Raw genomic sequence first — 15823 nt, forward strand, 5'->3', positions numbered from 1 at the left:
CACACAGGGGGAGGCGGCGCTCAGGCAGGCCAGGGATCCCTGGGCCGGGACGCTGCTCGTCTTCCAGGGCTCCTTGTCCCACCAACAGAAGGCCCAACAGGGAGACTGCAGGGCTCACACAGCCCTGGCCCGGCAGCCAGTGAGAACCCTGCCGTCACTTCTTACAGTGACCTGCCTGCCTCTTTGTAATACCCCAGCCTTGGTGGTTTAAGTGAGCATCAGTTTCTGGCTGCAGTGCTGTGGCCTCGGATCCCTGTTTCTACACTGTCAGGTTGTTACCAGAGGCTGCAGACCCTGCTGCTGCATTTTTTGTTGTTGTTAATCCTCACCTGAGGCTATATTTTCCCCACTGATTTTTAGAGAGAGTGGGAGGAAGAGAGGGAGAGGGAAGGGAGGGAGGGAGGGAGAGAGAGAGAGAGAAAGAGAGAGAGAGACATGGATGGATTGGTTGCCTCCTGCGTGCACCCTGCCCAGGTACCTTCCCTGGACCAGAATCAAACTCTTGACCATTCAGTGGGGGAAGCTGATGCTCTAACCATTGAGCCACAGGCCAAGGTGCTGCAGCTCCAATGGGGCCCCTGAGCAGTAGTTGGGAACCAGGCCATTTTATTTTCCTCTTAGGATCAATACGAGGAAAAAGGGGTCTTGTTTTGGGGCTGAACGGGGCTTCTGCTTTCTGACACAGTGGCACAGACTGAGACCCTGAGGAGAAACTGCTCCTCAGTTCAATGGTTAATATGAGTTCAGAAAACTCATCACCCCAAAGAGCAGTTAAGTAAGCCTATTTTCTTCATCACACGACCACTCCATACAGAGTGCAAATGAGTCTCAGGAACGTGCTTCCAAAGAAAAACTCAGAAGAAAACACTTTCCGGCCCGAGTCTTCCACTTGGCTCCAACAGGACAGCACAACGGCGGGCAGAGGCCGGGGCGTTGTGAGGGTGAGGACAGACAGGCCCGGAGGCCCTGGAGGTCAGAGCCCAAGAAGCCGGACCAGACGGTCTGTCCTGGGACAGGGAGGGCCTTGCCTCCTGCCGACATAACGGGTCTTTCTCAGCCCTTGGGAAAGATGGCTGGCCACCTGAGACGGAGACAGCCAGGAGGCCTATGTTCACCTTGCACCTGTCCACTGCCCACTCTGTCCCAGCAATCCCTCCACATTAGCTCACAGCATGACTCCGGAGCCTCTGGGCTGCTGCCTCCTGGGCTGTGTGAACAGGCCCCTCCCTCAGGGCCGTGCTCAGCTCAGGACTGGACAGACTCACCCAAAGATCAAATCTGGCCCCTCGCTGCCTCCTGCTTTTGTAAATAAAGTTTTTTGGCACCCATACAACCCCCTACATTTGCTGTTGCCTGTCTGCTTTTGCCCACAAAGGTGGAGCTGAGCAATCGTAACACACTACGTGGCCCACAAGCCTGAAACATTCCGTCTCTGGCCGTCTAAGGACAAATGCTTGCTAGTTCTGCTCCAGTCTGCAATCTCCAGTGCCTGCCCTCACCTCACTGGGCTGAGGATCGGGACCAAAAAAAACACCTCGCTATGCCAAAAGCTTAACGAGGCACCCAGGACATTATTAAGGAAAGTGGCCCAAAAAGGGGGGCATGGAGGAAGGGCATCCACAAAACAGCTCTATGGCATGGAGCTACCCTCTGCTGGTGGTCCAGGTGAGTCCGAAGGCACGGTCCATGACAAGCCTCTCCTCGTGTCCGCCACAGGCTGCTCCCTTAACCAAGGGCTCACCAGACTTCAGAGGATATTCAGGGTGGGGGGTGGAGGGGGGGGGGTGAGGGTGGGAGGACCAGCAGCTCACCTGAATTCCTGGACCAGCATGTGCACACCAGAACTCCCCGCGCTCCCCAGGTGCCAAGGGGGTACCAGGGACCTTCCCTGATGCACCCTTCTCTTGTTTGCCAGGGATGGCAGAAACCTGTGGATGTGGCTCCTGCCTTGTCACAGCAGCAAAAGAAACACAGTTGACACTGAACACCATGGACAGAAAGCCTGGCAGCCGATCAGAGCAGAGCCAGGCCACAGGCAGCCACAGCGTTCTCTGCCCTCACTCAGAGGCATGGCCCGTAAGTCACAGGGGCACAGCAACTCCCAGATCTGCTGAAGAAAAGTCTCCTGCACATGGTCTCCAGGATGAGATGTTTTTATTCATCCCACATTCACTTGTTTGTTTCTTTCTCCTTATAAGACATGAAATTAAATTTGCAGCTTTCTCAAAGTGCTAAGACTAAGCACTGGTTCTGGCCCCAGCAGCAGTCTGCAGGCTGCAGGGCAGGTGAGAGCGGCCTGTGCCTCTCCCTCAGCAGGCCCCTGTGGACAGGACAGGTGTGTCACTGAGGCAAACACCTGTGCCCCACACGCTGGGAAGGCTCCCCAGCAGCAGGGGGAGCGCCTAACCACATCCTGGGAGCTCGCAGGCACAGCTCTCCTCATTGACTTCTCAGACACAGGGGAGACATGGAGACACTTTCTCTTTGGATATTTTCCCTGGTGAATATCAAACACTTCCCCTCCCATTGATTTTAAAGGGCACTTTCCTAGTCTTGATTTGTAAGCCATCGGGCTCTGAAGCTGAGAAACTCACAAGGGCTGGTGACAGAGCCTGTTCCTGACCTGGCCTGCTGGGGAGCCTTTCCCAAATGTGGGTGCTCGATCCCACAGAACCCGCCTTTGACACCCGGGCAGTCCAAGGGCAACTGGCACAGAAATGTGAGCCTCGCTCTTCAAGTGTCGGCTCTTCCATAGTCACTGTCTGCAGACAGCAGCCACCGCTTACAGTTTCCCAGCCTCTGTGTGAAGCAGTGAAAACTTAAGCACAGATACAGAGACTTGGCGGGGAATGGTGCTGTTCACCAACATCCGGGCTCTCCTCCTGGGCACCTGCTGGAGGACTTGCTGTGGTGACTGAAAGGTGAGCAGGAGTGACACGGGTCACCTGCATGCAGAGATCTTTAGGAGCCATTACACTGGTTGCCACATTTCCCACCCCTCACTGGCACCCGAGGTCAGCATGCATTCCTGTTCAGGGCCAGAAAATAAATATAATATTTTAGGCTCTGTGGGACATATGATCTGGTTGCAACTAAGCAGCGCCTCTGCTGTGGCCTGAAAAACAGCTACAGACAATGTATAAATGAGCAGGTGCAGCTGTGTTCCAATAAAAATTTATTTACCAAAGAGGAGTAGGACAGACTTGGCCTGAAGGTGTGCTGATGTCCCGGGAGAGGGCACTGTGGAGCAGGCAGGCCTCAGCTGCCCACGATAGACATGCAGTCTAAGTGAGAAGTAAGCCTCTGAGGGTTTGGGGCTGCTTGTTATCACAGCATAACCTGGCTCACACTGACAGATATAGGGTGTTCCAGACCTACATGCACCCATTAAGGTTCCTCAGGCAGTTTGGTGATGTCTTTAGTCACCTGTTTCGTTTCTTATTTGGTTTATGGGAGAACTACCCTAAAATGTAAGTAATCATTTCCTAATTTGATCCAATGGCAGTTATAAACAAACTAGAGGCCCAGTGCACAAATTTGTGCACAGGTGGGGTCCGGCCAGTCCGACCCCAATTGGGGCAGATTGGGGCTGGGCCTGTCGGGAGGAGGAGATGGTGGGAGGTTGGCCAGCCAGCCCTCCCCATTTGGGGCCTGATCAGGTCTGGCCCGGCTGGGGGAAGGGGCCACAGGAGATTGGCTGGTGGGCCCCATCCCCAGTTGGGGTGGGGGTGCTGATCGGAGGCCAGAGGCCTGGGGGAGGGGCCATGGGTGGTTGGCCGGTCGGCTCTGCCCCTGGTCAGGATAGGGGGGCCAATCTGGGGTGGAGCTGTGTGGGGGAGGGGCTGCAGGAGATTGGCTAGCCAGCCCCGCCCCCTATTGGGGTGGGGGGTTGTGATCAGGGACAGGCTGGTCAGGGGGAGGGGCTGCGGGCCTATCGTGGTGGGGTGGTCTGATTGGGGGTGGGGCTGGCTGGGGGAAAGTGGGGGGATGTTTGGCTGGCCCCGCTCTTGATCAGGGTGGAAGAGTCTGATCTGGGGCAGGCCGGCCGGGGGGAGGGCCCACAAGAATGGCCGGCCAGCCCCACCCCCTGATTGGGCCAGTTCGCTGGCCACAGTGGGCGTCATAGCCACCAGTCATTACAGTTGTTATGACCGTTTACGGTCACTGGCTTTTTATATCCTATCTAATAATAGACAAATATGCAAATTGACCATACCTCCGACACACCCACAAGCCATGCCCACCATCCAATCAGAGCGAGCATGCAAATTAACCCAAACCAAGATGGCTACAGCCAGAGAGAGCAAGGTTTCCTAGGTAACAGAGGAAGCCAAGCTTTCTGCCTGCCCTTGCCAGGCCTAAGCCTCCACTCAAGCTACAAAGTTTCAATTATAGAAGGTAAACAAATTCAAACAAATGGCGGCAGAATGGAGCTTGAGAGAGCAGGCCAGGATTGCCGCCGGCAACAGGGGAAGCAAAGCTTTCCGCACACCCTGGCCGGGCCCACCCGCTTAAGGCAACAAAGTTTCAATTATAACCCCAACACAAATGGCTGCCAGCCTCGGAGGTAGCCCCAGGTTTGGCTCCGCTCCAGGCTACAAAGTTTCATTTGTAGAAGGAAAATAAATTCCAGATACCAGGGCCTCCGCTTGGGTTGCCAGGGGGCATGGCTGGCCTGCAAACCACCACAGGCCCCTCGCTCAGGCTGCCCCATGCCCCAAGGGAACCCCCACCTGATCCGGGACGCCCTTCAGGGCAAACCAGCTGGCCCCCACCCCTGTACCAGGCCTCTATCCTATCTAATAAAAGAGTAATATGCAGATTGATCATCACTGCAACACACAATATAGCTGCCCCCATGTGGTCAAAGATCCTGCCCCTATGTGGACACAAGATGGCCACCACAAGATGGCCTGCAAGGGAGAGCAGTTGAGAGGGACCAAGCCTGCAAGGGAGGGCAGTTGGAGGTGATCAACCCTGCAGGAGAGGGCAGTTAGAGGTGACCAGGCCGGCAGAGGAGGGAAGTTGGGGGCAAACAGGCTGGCAGCAGAGTGGTTAGGGGGTGATCAGGCTGGCAGGCAGAAGCGGTTAGGGGCAATCAGGAAGGCAGGCAGGCAAGCAGTTGGGAGCCAGCAGTCCTGGATTGTGAGAGGGATGTCCGACTGCCCGTTTAGGGATCCGACTGCCCACCGGGATCGGGCCTAAATGGGCAGTCGGACATCCCTCGAGGGGTCCCTTATTGGAGAGGGTACAGGCTGGGCTGAGGGACAACCCCCCTCCATGCACGAATTTCGTGCACTGGGCCTCTAGTATATAGATAATTGGGTTTTTAAAACTGGGTGTGGGAGCAGTTTTAAACAGTCAGATGTGCACCTGTCCCACCACTAGGGTCTGGGATCGCTTGTCACAGCACATGGCCTCCTTCATCCTGACAATTACAATGGGAGAAGAGCTTTGGCATTAGAGCCCAGACCCTGACTGGATGGCAGAGGTGCCTGGGAGAGTAGGGTTTGGAACTTGCAGGATCTTAGGTTCAGGAATTTGTGAGAAGATGGAATAAAGAAGGGGAAGCAGGTTTGAGGAAATAGGACTGCAGCTCTTCTCTGACATATTGAACGTGAGGTACCTCTCCAGGTGACTCTATTAAGTAGTAACATATCTATAGTTTAGAAAAGGTCTTAAGGGCAGAGTTAAGACAGTTGGGGTTCAGCAGTGGGTTGGAAGAGGACCCCAGGGGAGCGTGTGCAAAGGGTGAGGAGCGCATTGATGTTCACGTGAGACTTTCAGAAAGAGGATCTTGGGGAGGAGGCGAGGAAGTCAGGAGCTGGAGAGGAGGAAGCAAGGGCCGGAGAGAGGTGCAGGAAGGGAGTCTGGTCCACAGTCCCATGCTGACCAATGTCAAGGAGGAGGAGGATGGAACAAGGACACTGGACCTGGGTACCGGGTGACTTGGCCAGCCGGGTTTGGGCAGGAGGGTGGAAGTAGAGGTTGGGTTGCACTGAAGCATGCCCAACATGGGAAAGCAGACTCGTGTCAGTGGCAGAGAGAAGGGTGCGATGGGGTCTGCAGCAGCGCTGGGAGAAGGCAATGCAGAAGGGAAAAGGGCAACTCCATGCCCATGGCACCTCCTGTAGGGAAGGCGCACCCAGGCAGGGGCGGCACTCTCCACCCTCCTTCTAGTCCCCTGCTTCCATGTCTCCCTCCCTGTGCCCTTTGCTCTCCGAACGAAGCGCTGGGTCCCTGCACCTAGAGCCTGTAGTGTTTTCCCATGGCCAGGGGTGCAGAGACCTTGCTGAGGCCCAGGCGGCGGTCGCATGTCATACTCCAAAAGGAGAAAGGAGCACAGCCTCTGACTCCACATTTCCACGCTCCCATCACACTGCAGACAAACCCGACACTGCTCAGCTTCAGGCCCAGAGCAAGGAGTTCTTCCTTTTCTTTTCTTTCTTTATTGATTAAGGTATTACATATGTGTCCTTATCCCCCCATTGCCCCTCCACCCCCCTCACTCATGCCCTCACCCCCCTGGTGTCTGTGTCACTTCTTCCTTTTCTGTTATGGAACTCCCTCCTCCCACCTACCCGGCCCTTTAGCTAAACAGTTGCCACTTTCTCCTTTGTTATTTTTATCACAGCTTTTCTTCCTTTTTGCTGTAGCAACACAGCCTCAGCCTCAAGCCCTTTTGTAAAGGGCCAGAGAGTCAATATTTTAGGCTCTGTGTTTCGTTGCATCTTCCTCTTCTTTTCTTCCTTTATTTCTTGTTTCCTTCTCCCACCCATCCTCTTATGCCCCCCCCCGCCCCCACTTTAAACAACTCTTAAAAATAAAAAACCATTCTTGGTGCAAGAGTCCTATGAAAACAGTCGCCCAGGCCACGGTTTGCATGGTGTCCTGGTGGCAGCACCAGCTGGAAAGCTCTGACCAGGTCCCTCCGCACGGCTCCCTCCCCTCCCGCCTCAGGAGTGCAGGTGCCCTGCCCACTGCGGGACAGCATGCTGGACCCAGACCTAGGCCTTGAGGAGTGAGGCAAACTCCCTAAGCCCCCAGGAACCAGTGCCCCTATGGCCTGACCATCAAAACGAGGCCATGAAGCGGACCTGAACCTGGCTGGCCCAGGAGCCCCCTGACCGTAGGTTACACAGGGTCCCTTCACACCCACTCCCCTCTCTACTCGGTTCCATTGATGGGGTGGCTCCTAGGATCCGGATGTCTGAAAGGCCTCCCCAGTGGCCAGGCCCACACCACAGAGGAATTTAGGCAGCGGGATGATGGCCCGGCCCAGGCACCAACACTTCCCTGCTTTGGGGCCTCTGGAACCCAGCATGGGCCCTGCATGGAGAGAACCCTGTCAGATTTCTGCGAAAGCCTCCAGCCACCTTCCTTTGGAGCCCAATGAAGGATGGAGATGCTCTAGGCTGACCAGCTGCCTTGCTGGGCCCAGGACTGTCTGGTGTGTGTGCTGAAGTCCTGGGCCCGGGAGAACCCCTCAGTCTTGGGTGCACCACGACATGGGGCCCCTCCATGGACTGGGTCTGGGTTCAGTCAGGACCTGTGGCACCGTTTGGAGAAGAGAAGAAACAGTCCCCAGACCCAGGCCACACCCCAGAGCAATCACATCAGTGACCCGGAAAGCTGTCCAATCTCCTCTTCTAAACGCTCAGGTCCCTCCTCTGTTAAATGGAGCAGCGCCAGTGCCCCCTAAGTCCGCTTCTGGCACTCCTCTCCCCCGCTGTTGGGGGGGGGGGGAGCGGAGTGAGCGGGCCAGGGCTGTCCTGGGGACCAGGTGCTGAGTTTGTTCTGTCCTCCAGGTGATAATGGTGCACAGTGCATTCCAGGTGGGGCCTCAGAATTCCCTGGCAGTCTGCAGGAGGCTGGAGCACTGCACCACACAGCCTGCCACTGGGAGAGACCCGCAAGGACTGACAGTCGGGAGCGGCCCACAGAAAAGCTCACTGATCCCAGGCTCCTGTGAGAGGAGCTGTGGCTGTGAGCAGGCCGGGCCCCACCCACTCTTACCCACCACCAGTCTTCCAGACCTTCAGCTGACACCACAGCAGACAGAGGCTCCGGGAGCAGACAGCGATGACTGGACAGAGGAGGCACCTGGGTGTCATAGCTGATGCCTTGGGGCTCATGGCTCATTCCCTGACTCCCTGAGGAGCAGAAAGAACCACTACCTATAGCGCTGACCTCGCCCTGAGGAGAGGCCATCTGTGTCTGACAGCAAGCCAGTCAGGAGGCTCCACACCAGCTCCGCTTAACACACTAGTACATTGAGACTCCAGAAGAGACCAGGCAACTCTCCTAGGTGACACAGCTAGTGAGCAGGGGCCTCTGCCCCCCGCTGCCCTGTGCCAGGTCCCGGACCGGCCTTCACAGAGCGCCAGCTGCTCTCTGCAGGAGCCGGCAGGCACTTTCCTCTCCTCTGGCCAGAGGCCAGCCCTGAACATTTTATAGCAAAGGAAGGTTAGGTGGCCACTCCCCACCACTCCTGCCCAGAGCCAGGAGCAGGGCGGGATGAACAAACCCGAGGGAACTGTCAGAATGAGCTGTCACTCACACCATCTGCCTGCATTTCCTCTGGGTGAATGAAAAGAATGAAAGCTACTAGTTCTCCCTGGAGTGCACCGTGCCTGGAGCAGCCCAGGCAGGGAGGGAGAGCACACGGGCCCAAAGTGTGTCCTAGAGGCACGCTGCTGCTGCTGCGAGGACCCTGAGCATTCTGTCCCAGCTACTGCATTTGAGGGCCATTTCTATAGAAACCACAACCCCAGCACTCCCTTTCCATTTTAAAGGAACACAAAAGAGAGCTAGAAGAATCAGTGATATTGAGCATCCTAACTCAGCCACCTAAGGGCTCCCTTGTCCATGCGGCTCAGGGGCATGGCTCAGCCACACTGCTGCTGTGTGTTTGTGGCCGTGAGGATGGGTGCACTTGCTTTTTACCTGGTTCCTGTCCCTCCACAGGGCTTTAGAATGAAGCCAGTTAAATCGCAGCAGGACTATCTTGTGTTGGGCGGCCTTTCTGATCTGTGGTGGCAGGCACATAGGGTCTTTAGGGGGACTCAGCTGAGCCACTTCCCTAGGCCTCGCACACCAGCCTGGCTGGGAGTGCACACAGGCGTGGCCCACCCAACAACAGCCACCCCTGCGCTCCAGAAGAAAACTTGCTGGAACCCACAACCCAGGTCTCACAAAACCTTTGCCCCTTGTTGCCAGGAAGCCTTGGGTGTGCTGCACAGGAGCAGACAGGGCTGGTCTGAGTTCCAGAGAAGCCTTGTCATCTCACAGGGGCCAAAATCACCCATGCCCCCTGGGCACAGAGGAGCCTGGGTGCTCCAGCTCTGCCGGCCTGGTGCCCGCCTCCATGATGCCAGCCTGGCACGTGGAGGCCTGTTTGCTGAGGAAGGCAGGCCTGCAGAGTCTGGATTTTCCAGATGCGTGACCACAGAGCCCACTTCTGACCCCCAAGTGCAGAACTCCGGGACTAGGTCCCTCTCCCAGGGCAAATCCAGTCTGGTGGGGAGGAGGGTCCATGAGGCGGTGGCCACAGCAAGGACCTGTTGTTCGGCATGCCCTAGCAGTCCTGGGTATGTTCCTAGGTCGGCCAGTGTGATGCACAAGACCAACAAAGCGACCCAGAACCAGAAAGGCAGCGTGGGAGCAGTGGCAGAACCAAGGGCTAGTCTCTGGGGCGGCCCGACCATGGACAGCACGCTGGGGCTGTGGGAAATAGCACGGGCAGTTCATCCTAACTCCCAGCCACTCAGCTCACCCCTTACTTCTCCCAACAACTGAAGTAAATTGGGATGGGTGAAGCTGCTTTGCTTGACCTCCTGCCCTTTGTAATGACCTTCATTAAAATCCAGAGCCTGGCTATAACTTTCACCTCAAGTCAAAAGGACGGGAAATGGGTCTCAGGGTCCCAGTCACCTCTAAAATATAGCATTTAACTCTAGTGGAACAAACTCCTGCTCCAGGAGTTGTCTAAGGGAGCCAGACTGCAGAGCTAGACTAGAGCCATTGGAGCGCTAGCACCCATGGGCCTGCTTGCTTGTTTTTAGGACCCCCAGGAAGCACCGAGGGTGGTGAGCCATGGACCAGACATTCTGGCAGCCCCGGATGGTTAATTGAAAATAAGGTCCCCCCTTCTGTTATTCTCCCCCTGCTCCTTTATCTTACTCGTGGAAGTAGAGCCAATGCCATGCCTAGAAATAGAAGGCATCTGTAAGAATCTATAATAGTAAAAGGGTAATATGCTAATTAGACTGGACGTCATTCCAAACATCATTCCGGATGTCCTTCTGGACTAAAACGGGGCCAGAGGGAACCCAGGTCCCAGGTGCCAGCGGGCAGCTGGTGCTGGCAGCCAGGGGAAAGAAGGCCTACTCTTGCATGATTTTCGTGCATCAGGCCTCTAGTAATGATATACGTACTAAACAATGTGCTCAATCCGGTTCTGAGGTCTGGCCCTTCCACTCTTTGTTGAAAGGGAAAGGAGTTGGCAAGTGTTAAAGAGCTGCTAAAAACACCCAACACTACACCAAGACATCATCCACAACACCATCAGATCTACTGAGTGCAAACTGAGCAGGATAATGTTATTCAGAGGCTATGTATCATGAACCACTGAAGAGCACCTCACTGAAAGCTGAGAGTGCCAGTCACATATCTGCCCTGGTAGTGACAGGGAGACACACCCACCATGGTTAGAGGTCCTGAGAATAGGCAGCGAGAAGGGTGCTGCCTTGACCTCCTCCATGCTAGTTCAGGGGGTGGATGCTGAGCTCTGATCTGAGGATGGAGCCCCCAGAGCCAGAAAGGGTGCCCAGAGCCTCCCCGTCCACACCCCAAGGATGTTACCTGGGCGGGAGCACTGCAGGACACATGCACCAGGTCCCGGATCCTGGCCGTGGCCCGGGGGTCGCTGGAGCTGATTAGCACTGGAGCACTGATTTCCACGGAATGCCTATGGCTCGCGGCCTGCGAGGACCTGTGTGTCAGGCTGACTGCGGTGAAGGAGTGACGTTTCTTGGCATTCTTCTTGCCGTCCACACGCTGCTGAAAGGCACTGACTGCCCCTGTGCTGCTTAGAGTGGGACCTGGGGCCACACTGGCCACTGCGCCGGGCTCAGAGGGCAACGAGGCATGGCAGCCAGACACAACAGCTGGGCAGAACTTGTCCATTGCAATAAGCTGCTTGGCCGAGTCGTTGAGCTAAGTGAGAGAGGGAGAGGGACTTCATTAAATAAGGACCACACGCCACACCCAGCTTTCTGAGCTCACCTAGCCTGCACTCACAGTTAGAAATGGACACTGTGTTCAGACTGATCAGATCTTTCTAACAGGGCATCAGGTACGAGAGGTGCAGCCAAACACACAGTGAAGGTTGGAGTGCCATCTGAGGAGTTTATTGAAAAGGCTCTACCACATCTGCCCCAATGGAGCCCCCTGTTCCTGGGCTGCCCATTTCTGAGGGATCAAAGAGAGAGAGAGAGAGAGAGCAGCAAGGAACGCCTAGCCATTATCCGCCAGTCACCATGGCAACAGGTTATAGGCCTGCCTTGCAAATCTGGTCACACTGGTAAGGGATTTCAAGGCATGTGACCAGAAGGCACTTTCTAACCAGTGGTGGCTGCAGGTGGCAGGAAAGTGTGGCTGGTGAACAGGAGCCTGACACCGAGTTGACCTGACCTGGTTCATGAGGGGTTAAAACTGCATTCTTTCCAGCAACTCTGCAAGGGCGCAGGGCACAGCTCCTTCCTTGTTCTCCCACCTGCGGGGTCTTTACAGGGAGAGTTTGATCCTGGTGGAGCTTATCCAGGAAGTCAGGATGGGTTCCAGTCCCTGACAGCCTGGGTACCTGGGCCCCAGGGCTCCAGGCCCTACGGGCAGGCAGTGCCTGAGGCTGGAGGGGCCTTGGGAGAGAGGGGCCTTGGGAGACCCCTGTTGGAGTCTGGTGGGGCCTTGGGTCAGTTCATCGTCTAGAGCCAGAGTGTGCCCCTGGCTCTTCCACCTGGAGCAAGCTTTCCATCCAAGGCGTACAACGGAGCCGCTTCCCCAGAGGCTGCCCTGGGCTCCACCTCTGTTCATGCTAGAGGGGAAACTTGCAGCAACTGCAGGACTGAAGCAGAGGTGGCCGGTTCCCATGGGCTCGGAGTGGCCAGGAAGGACATGCACTGTGAGAGTGAGCTGGGCCCAAGCACAGACAGTTAAATAACTCATGCTAGATAAACGTCTGTGGCATTCTAGTCTTTCTCCCTCCTCTTTTCAGAAGTAGCTGGAGAAACGGAGTCAATGCCAGCTAGCCCCTGGGACCTGCCCCGGGAAGCACAAAGGTAAACAGGAGGGAACTCCAGCCACGGGTCTGTTTTCTCCTCCCCGGACAGAAAGGGTGTGGGATGGGAGCCCTGGTGGAGCAGGCCTGGCACACACTTGCCTGCAGAGTCTGGAATGACGCACGGGGTTCAGACAGGAGCAGTCTGGGATGATGCACAGGGTTTGGGCAGGCGCAGGGAGAGCAAATGCGGCAAGAAAATCCCTAAGGGCAGGAGGTCCTTGCAGGCAGGTAAATGCAAGGACGCCAGCTGTGCACCTGCCTATCGACTTCACCCTGTGCGGGAGCCATGCCCATGTCCTCAGCTGAAGGGAAATGTGGGGGAATGTGGGCTGGAGCCTGGTGGGGCCAGGCCAGAAAGGGCCAAGCCTCACACAGTGGAGTCTGGCCTCAGGCCTGGGTTGGGAGATTCCCTCAGCCCGGAGCCATGGAGGCTCTCACTCAGGGTCACTACTAGGGTACGGAGGCCACTGCTAACATCTTTATTAAGTTTTAAGAAGACAAAGCTCCATTGAATTGCAGCAGTGGGAGCCCTGATGCTTCCCCTCTGCAAGGCCAGGCAGATGCTATACACACCACTGACCTGGAGGCCCTTGGGCCGTCAGCATTTCCATTACAAACACCCATCTTTCAGAAAGAGGGTATGAAAACATCACTCCAGGCCCCCAAACGGGTGGTCTAAGTCCAGGAGTGTTTACTTTGAAACGTTTCCTCCAACAAACTCAGCTGCTTTGCTCTATTTTGTCTTTTATTTGCTTGCTCCCTCAACAGTCCTAGCTTGAAGACCACCACAGCTCCTGTCCCACAGCCCTGTGGGCTCTCCAAAGGGAGCTCGGACCATGGTCTGCACCCGCACTGCAGGGCCAAGCACAAAACAGAAAAGCTGGAAAGCACAATGCCCCTCACTGAGGGCATCGGAATATGGTCTAAACATGCACTGTGTGTCTCCACTTGGAAGGTTATTATACAGAATTAATAACAGAATTCCATTCTTCCCCAAACAATGGTCCTGGACTGTCTCACTGAGTTCCACTGTTCCTCTGTTGAATCAGTATTAGAAATTCCAATTTCAAGATCAGAAAATCCAGGCACCTACAGGTCAGGTGTGTGCACATCCAGCTGAAAGTGAGGGCCAATACACTTCCAGTGACTATAGTGCTTTCAACAAACTATAGGAAAAGCAAGAACTTCTGCTTTCAGGTGATGAATTCTCCACATTTCATCAGCAGCTCTTAGAGGTGAGAGAACATCCAGGGAAAGGCCTACTGATGAGGAACTGTTCAATTTTGTCTTCTTTAGTAAATTGTTGTTGGTGACAAGTAGCTTCTTATTGGAGATAGAGATAGATGATACATAGATAAGATAGGTAGATAGACAATAGGTAGATAGATAGATGATACATAGAAGATAGACAATAGATAGATGATAGATAGATAATAGATAGATAGATGATAAAAAATTACTCAGAAACTGACCACCATGCCTGGAGCCCCTGGCTTGCTGCTAGTAGACTTTGATAGGTGATAGGTGCAGTGGGAGAACTTCAGCTCTGGGACTTGCTCCTGGAGATAAAACTCACTGTCCAGCGAAGCTGCCATCACCTTTCCAACAAGCTCCATGAGCCATGTGACATGGTGCTCAGGGCTGGGCCTGGCAGCTGGCACCACCAATGCTGTCCCGGTTGGAAAGCCTCTCTCTGGGTACACATGTCCACATCACATAGGCCCACCATTGCAGGACACCTGCAGCTACCACGACCTGCCACCAGTGGCTCCTACATCAGGCTGTTCGGAGCAGCCATAACATCCCATTCCCTCCCACTCCGACTGGAGAAACCAGACGGCTCTGCTCTGTGCTGTGTAGGCACTGTGGCTCAGTTTCCCAGGGCCTGGGGGCCCGGGAGAGCCAGGAGATAATGAGCAAACATGGGAGATTTCTCCTTCTTTCCCCCACAACCAGAATGCTAGAATGTGCTGTAAGTGGCTGCTGAGTGGGAAGCGATAGAGTGTGGTGATGTGGACAAGTGCTTCCTGCCTTAGGGTGCTCCCATCTCTCAGCCAAGATGCTCACCTGGGAATGAACGGGCTCTGCTGTATGTGCACAGGTGGGGTCACCTGGTTTGTATCTCAAGTGGGTACCTGCAACCCCCACAGACAGCACACTCAGACAGACTGTGCTTTGTCACCACACACATAACACATCAATGATCAACCAACGCATCCAGTAACTCTAATTTTGATTGTTCTTTATAGAAATAGAAGACATTTAAAAAATATTTTATTGATTTTTTATAGAGAGGAAGGGAGAGGGGTAGAGAGTTAGAAACATCGATGAGAGAGAAAAACATCGATCAGCTGCCTCCTGCACAACCCCTGCTGGGGATGTGCCCGCAACCAAGGTACATGCCCTTGACAAGAATCGAACCTGGGACCCTTCAGTCTGCAGGCCGACGCTCTATCCACTGAGCCAACCCGGTTAGGGCTAGAAGACATTTTCAACCACCATATGAAATGGAAACAGAGTGGCAGCCCCAATGTTTAAAAGTCTTGATGAGCTTGTTCATTTATCAGAGGACCATCACTGGCGCCTGGAAAGGAGGGACCCCCCCGCCCGCCCCCAACAGGGCCTGGTCCCTCATGCTCTGTGGGTCCCTCTGCAGGGCCAGTGCTCAGTCCACACGCTCCCAGGAGCCCATCAGATGGGCAGGTCAGCTCACAGTCACACTGCCCTCCACCGAGGTCCCGTCTGGGCAACGGGACAGTGATGGTCAGTCAAGGTGGCTCCCCTGTCAGGGACTCGAAGTCCTGCCTCTGTGGTTAGCAACTGTGGGTGAAAAGGGGACACATGGTAACCTGACTAGCTCAGGGGAGGCCTGTGTGGCGGCTTTGCAAACTCAGAGACCTAAAGGAACCACAAAGGAGGTCTGAAATGAAAGCTTTTAAAATAAAAGGAGTTTATGGCAGATAGTCATGTTCTAAGCTAGAATCTTCCCTGACGAAGGTCAATCTTTACCTTAATTAAGTCTGTCTATTGTCTTTTGCATCTAAGATAACATACCTTTGGAATGTCAAGGTAACTCCCTTTTTCTGGACCCCTCAGACCACAACCAATGCATCTGGACAAAGACCCTAAATTCCTCCATTGCTATTGTTATCATGTTCATTATTGACTATTAATTACCGTGTCCCCACCTATGTAAAAGAAGTACGTGTCTATCATTTTACTTTTCATCCAATCCCAGAGGTCCCCTCCCTCCCCACTCCCCTGCTTTGCTTTCTCCTGCCTCCTTAATCTATCACCAATGGATTTCATGTAACCCACATACATCTCCTCTTTTAACTGTAATGTATAAAATAAGGTGCAGAACTGCCAATCTCTGGAGCATTATCTCAAGCCGTTGAGATTTTGCTTCGTGGCAGTTGTCGGCAGTTTGGCTCAAATAAACTCACAAAATTCTCTATAGGCTTGAATGTTTCTTCTGTTAAC

General features: G+C 54.5%; 1 protein-coding gene across 1 annotated transcript in view; it reads right to left on the bottom strand.

The window, feature by feature from the left end:
* The window catches only part of SH3RF3 (SH3 domain containing ring finger 3), a 289194-nt gene that overhangs the window by 49427 nt on the left and 223944 nt on the right, over positions 1–15823 (bottom strand). The window contains exon 4 of the mRNA XM_008154106.3: positions 10864–11217. Coding sequence (XP_008152328.2) covers positions 10864–11217 — 354 coding nt within the window. The remainder of the gene's footprint in view (positions 1–10863; positions 11218–15823) is intronic.

This window comes from Eptesicus fuscus, chromosome 9, assembly GCF_027574615.1.
Source record: "Eptesicus fuscus isolate TK198812 chromosome 9, DD_ASM_mEF_20220401, whole genome shotgun sequence".
Lineage (NCBI taxonomy): Eukaryota > Metazoa > Chordata > Mammalia > Chiroptera > Vespertilionidae > Eptesicus > Eptesicus fuscus.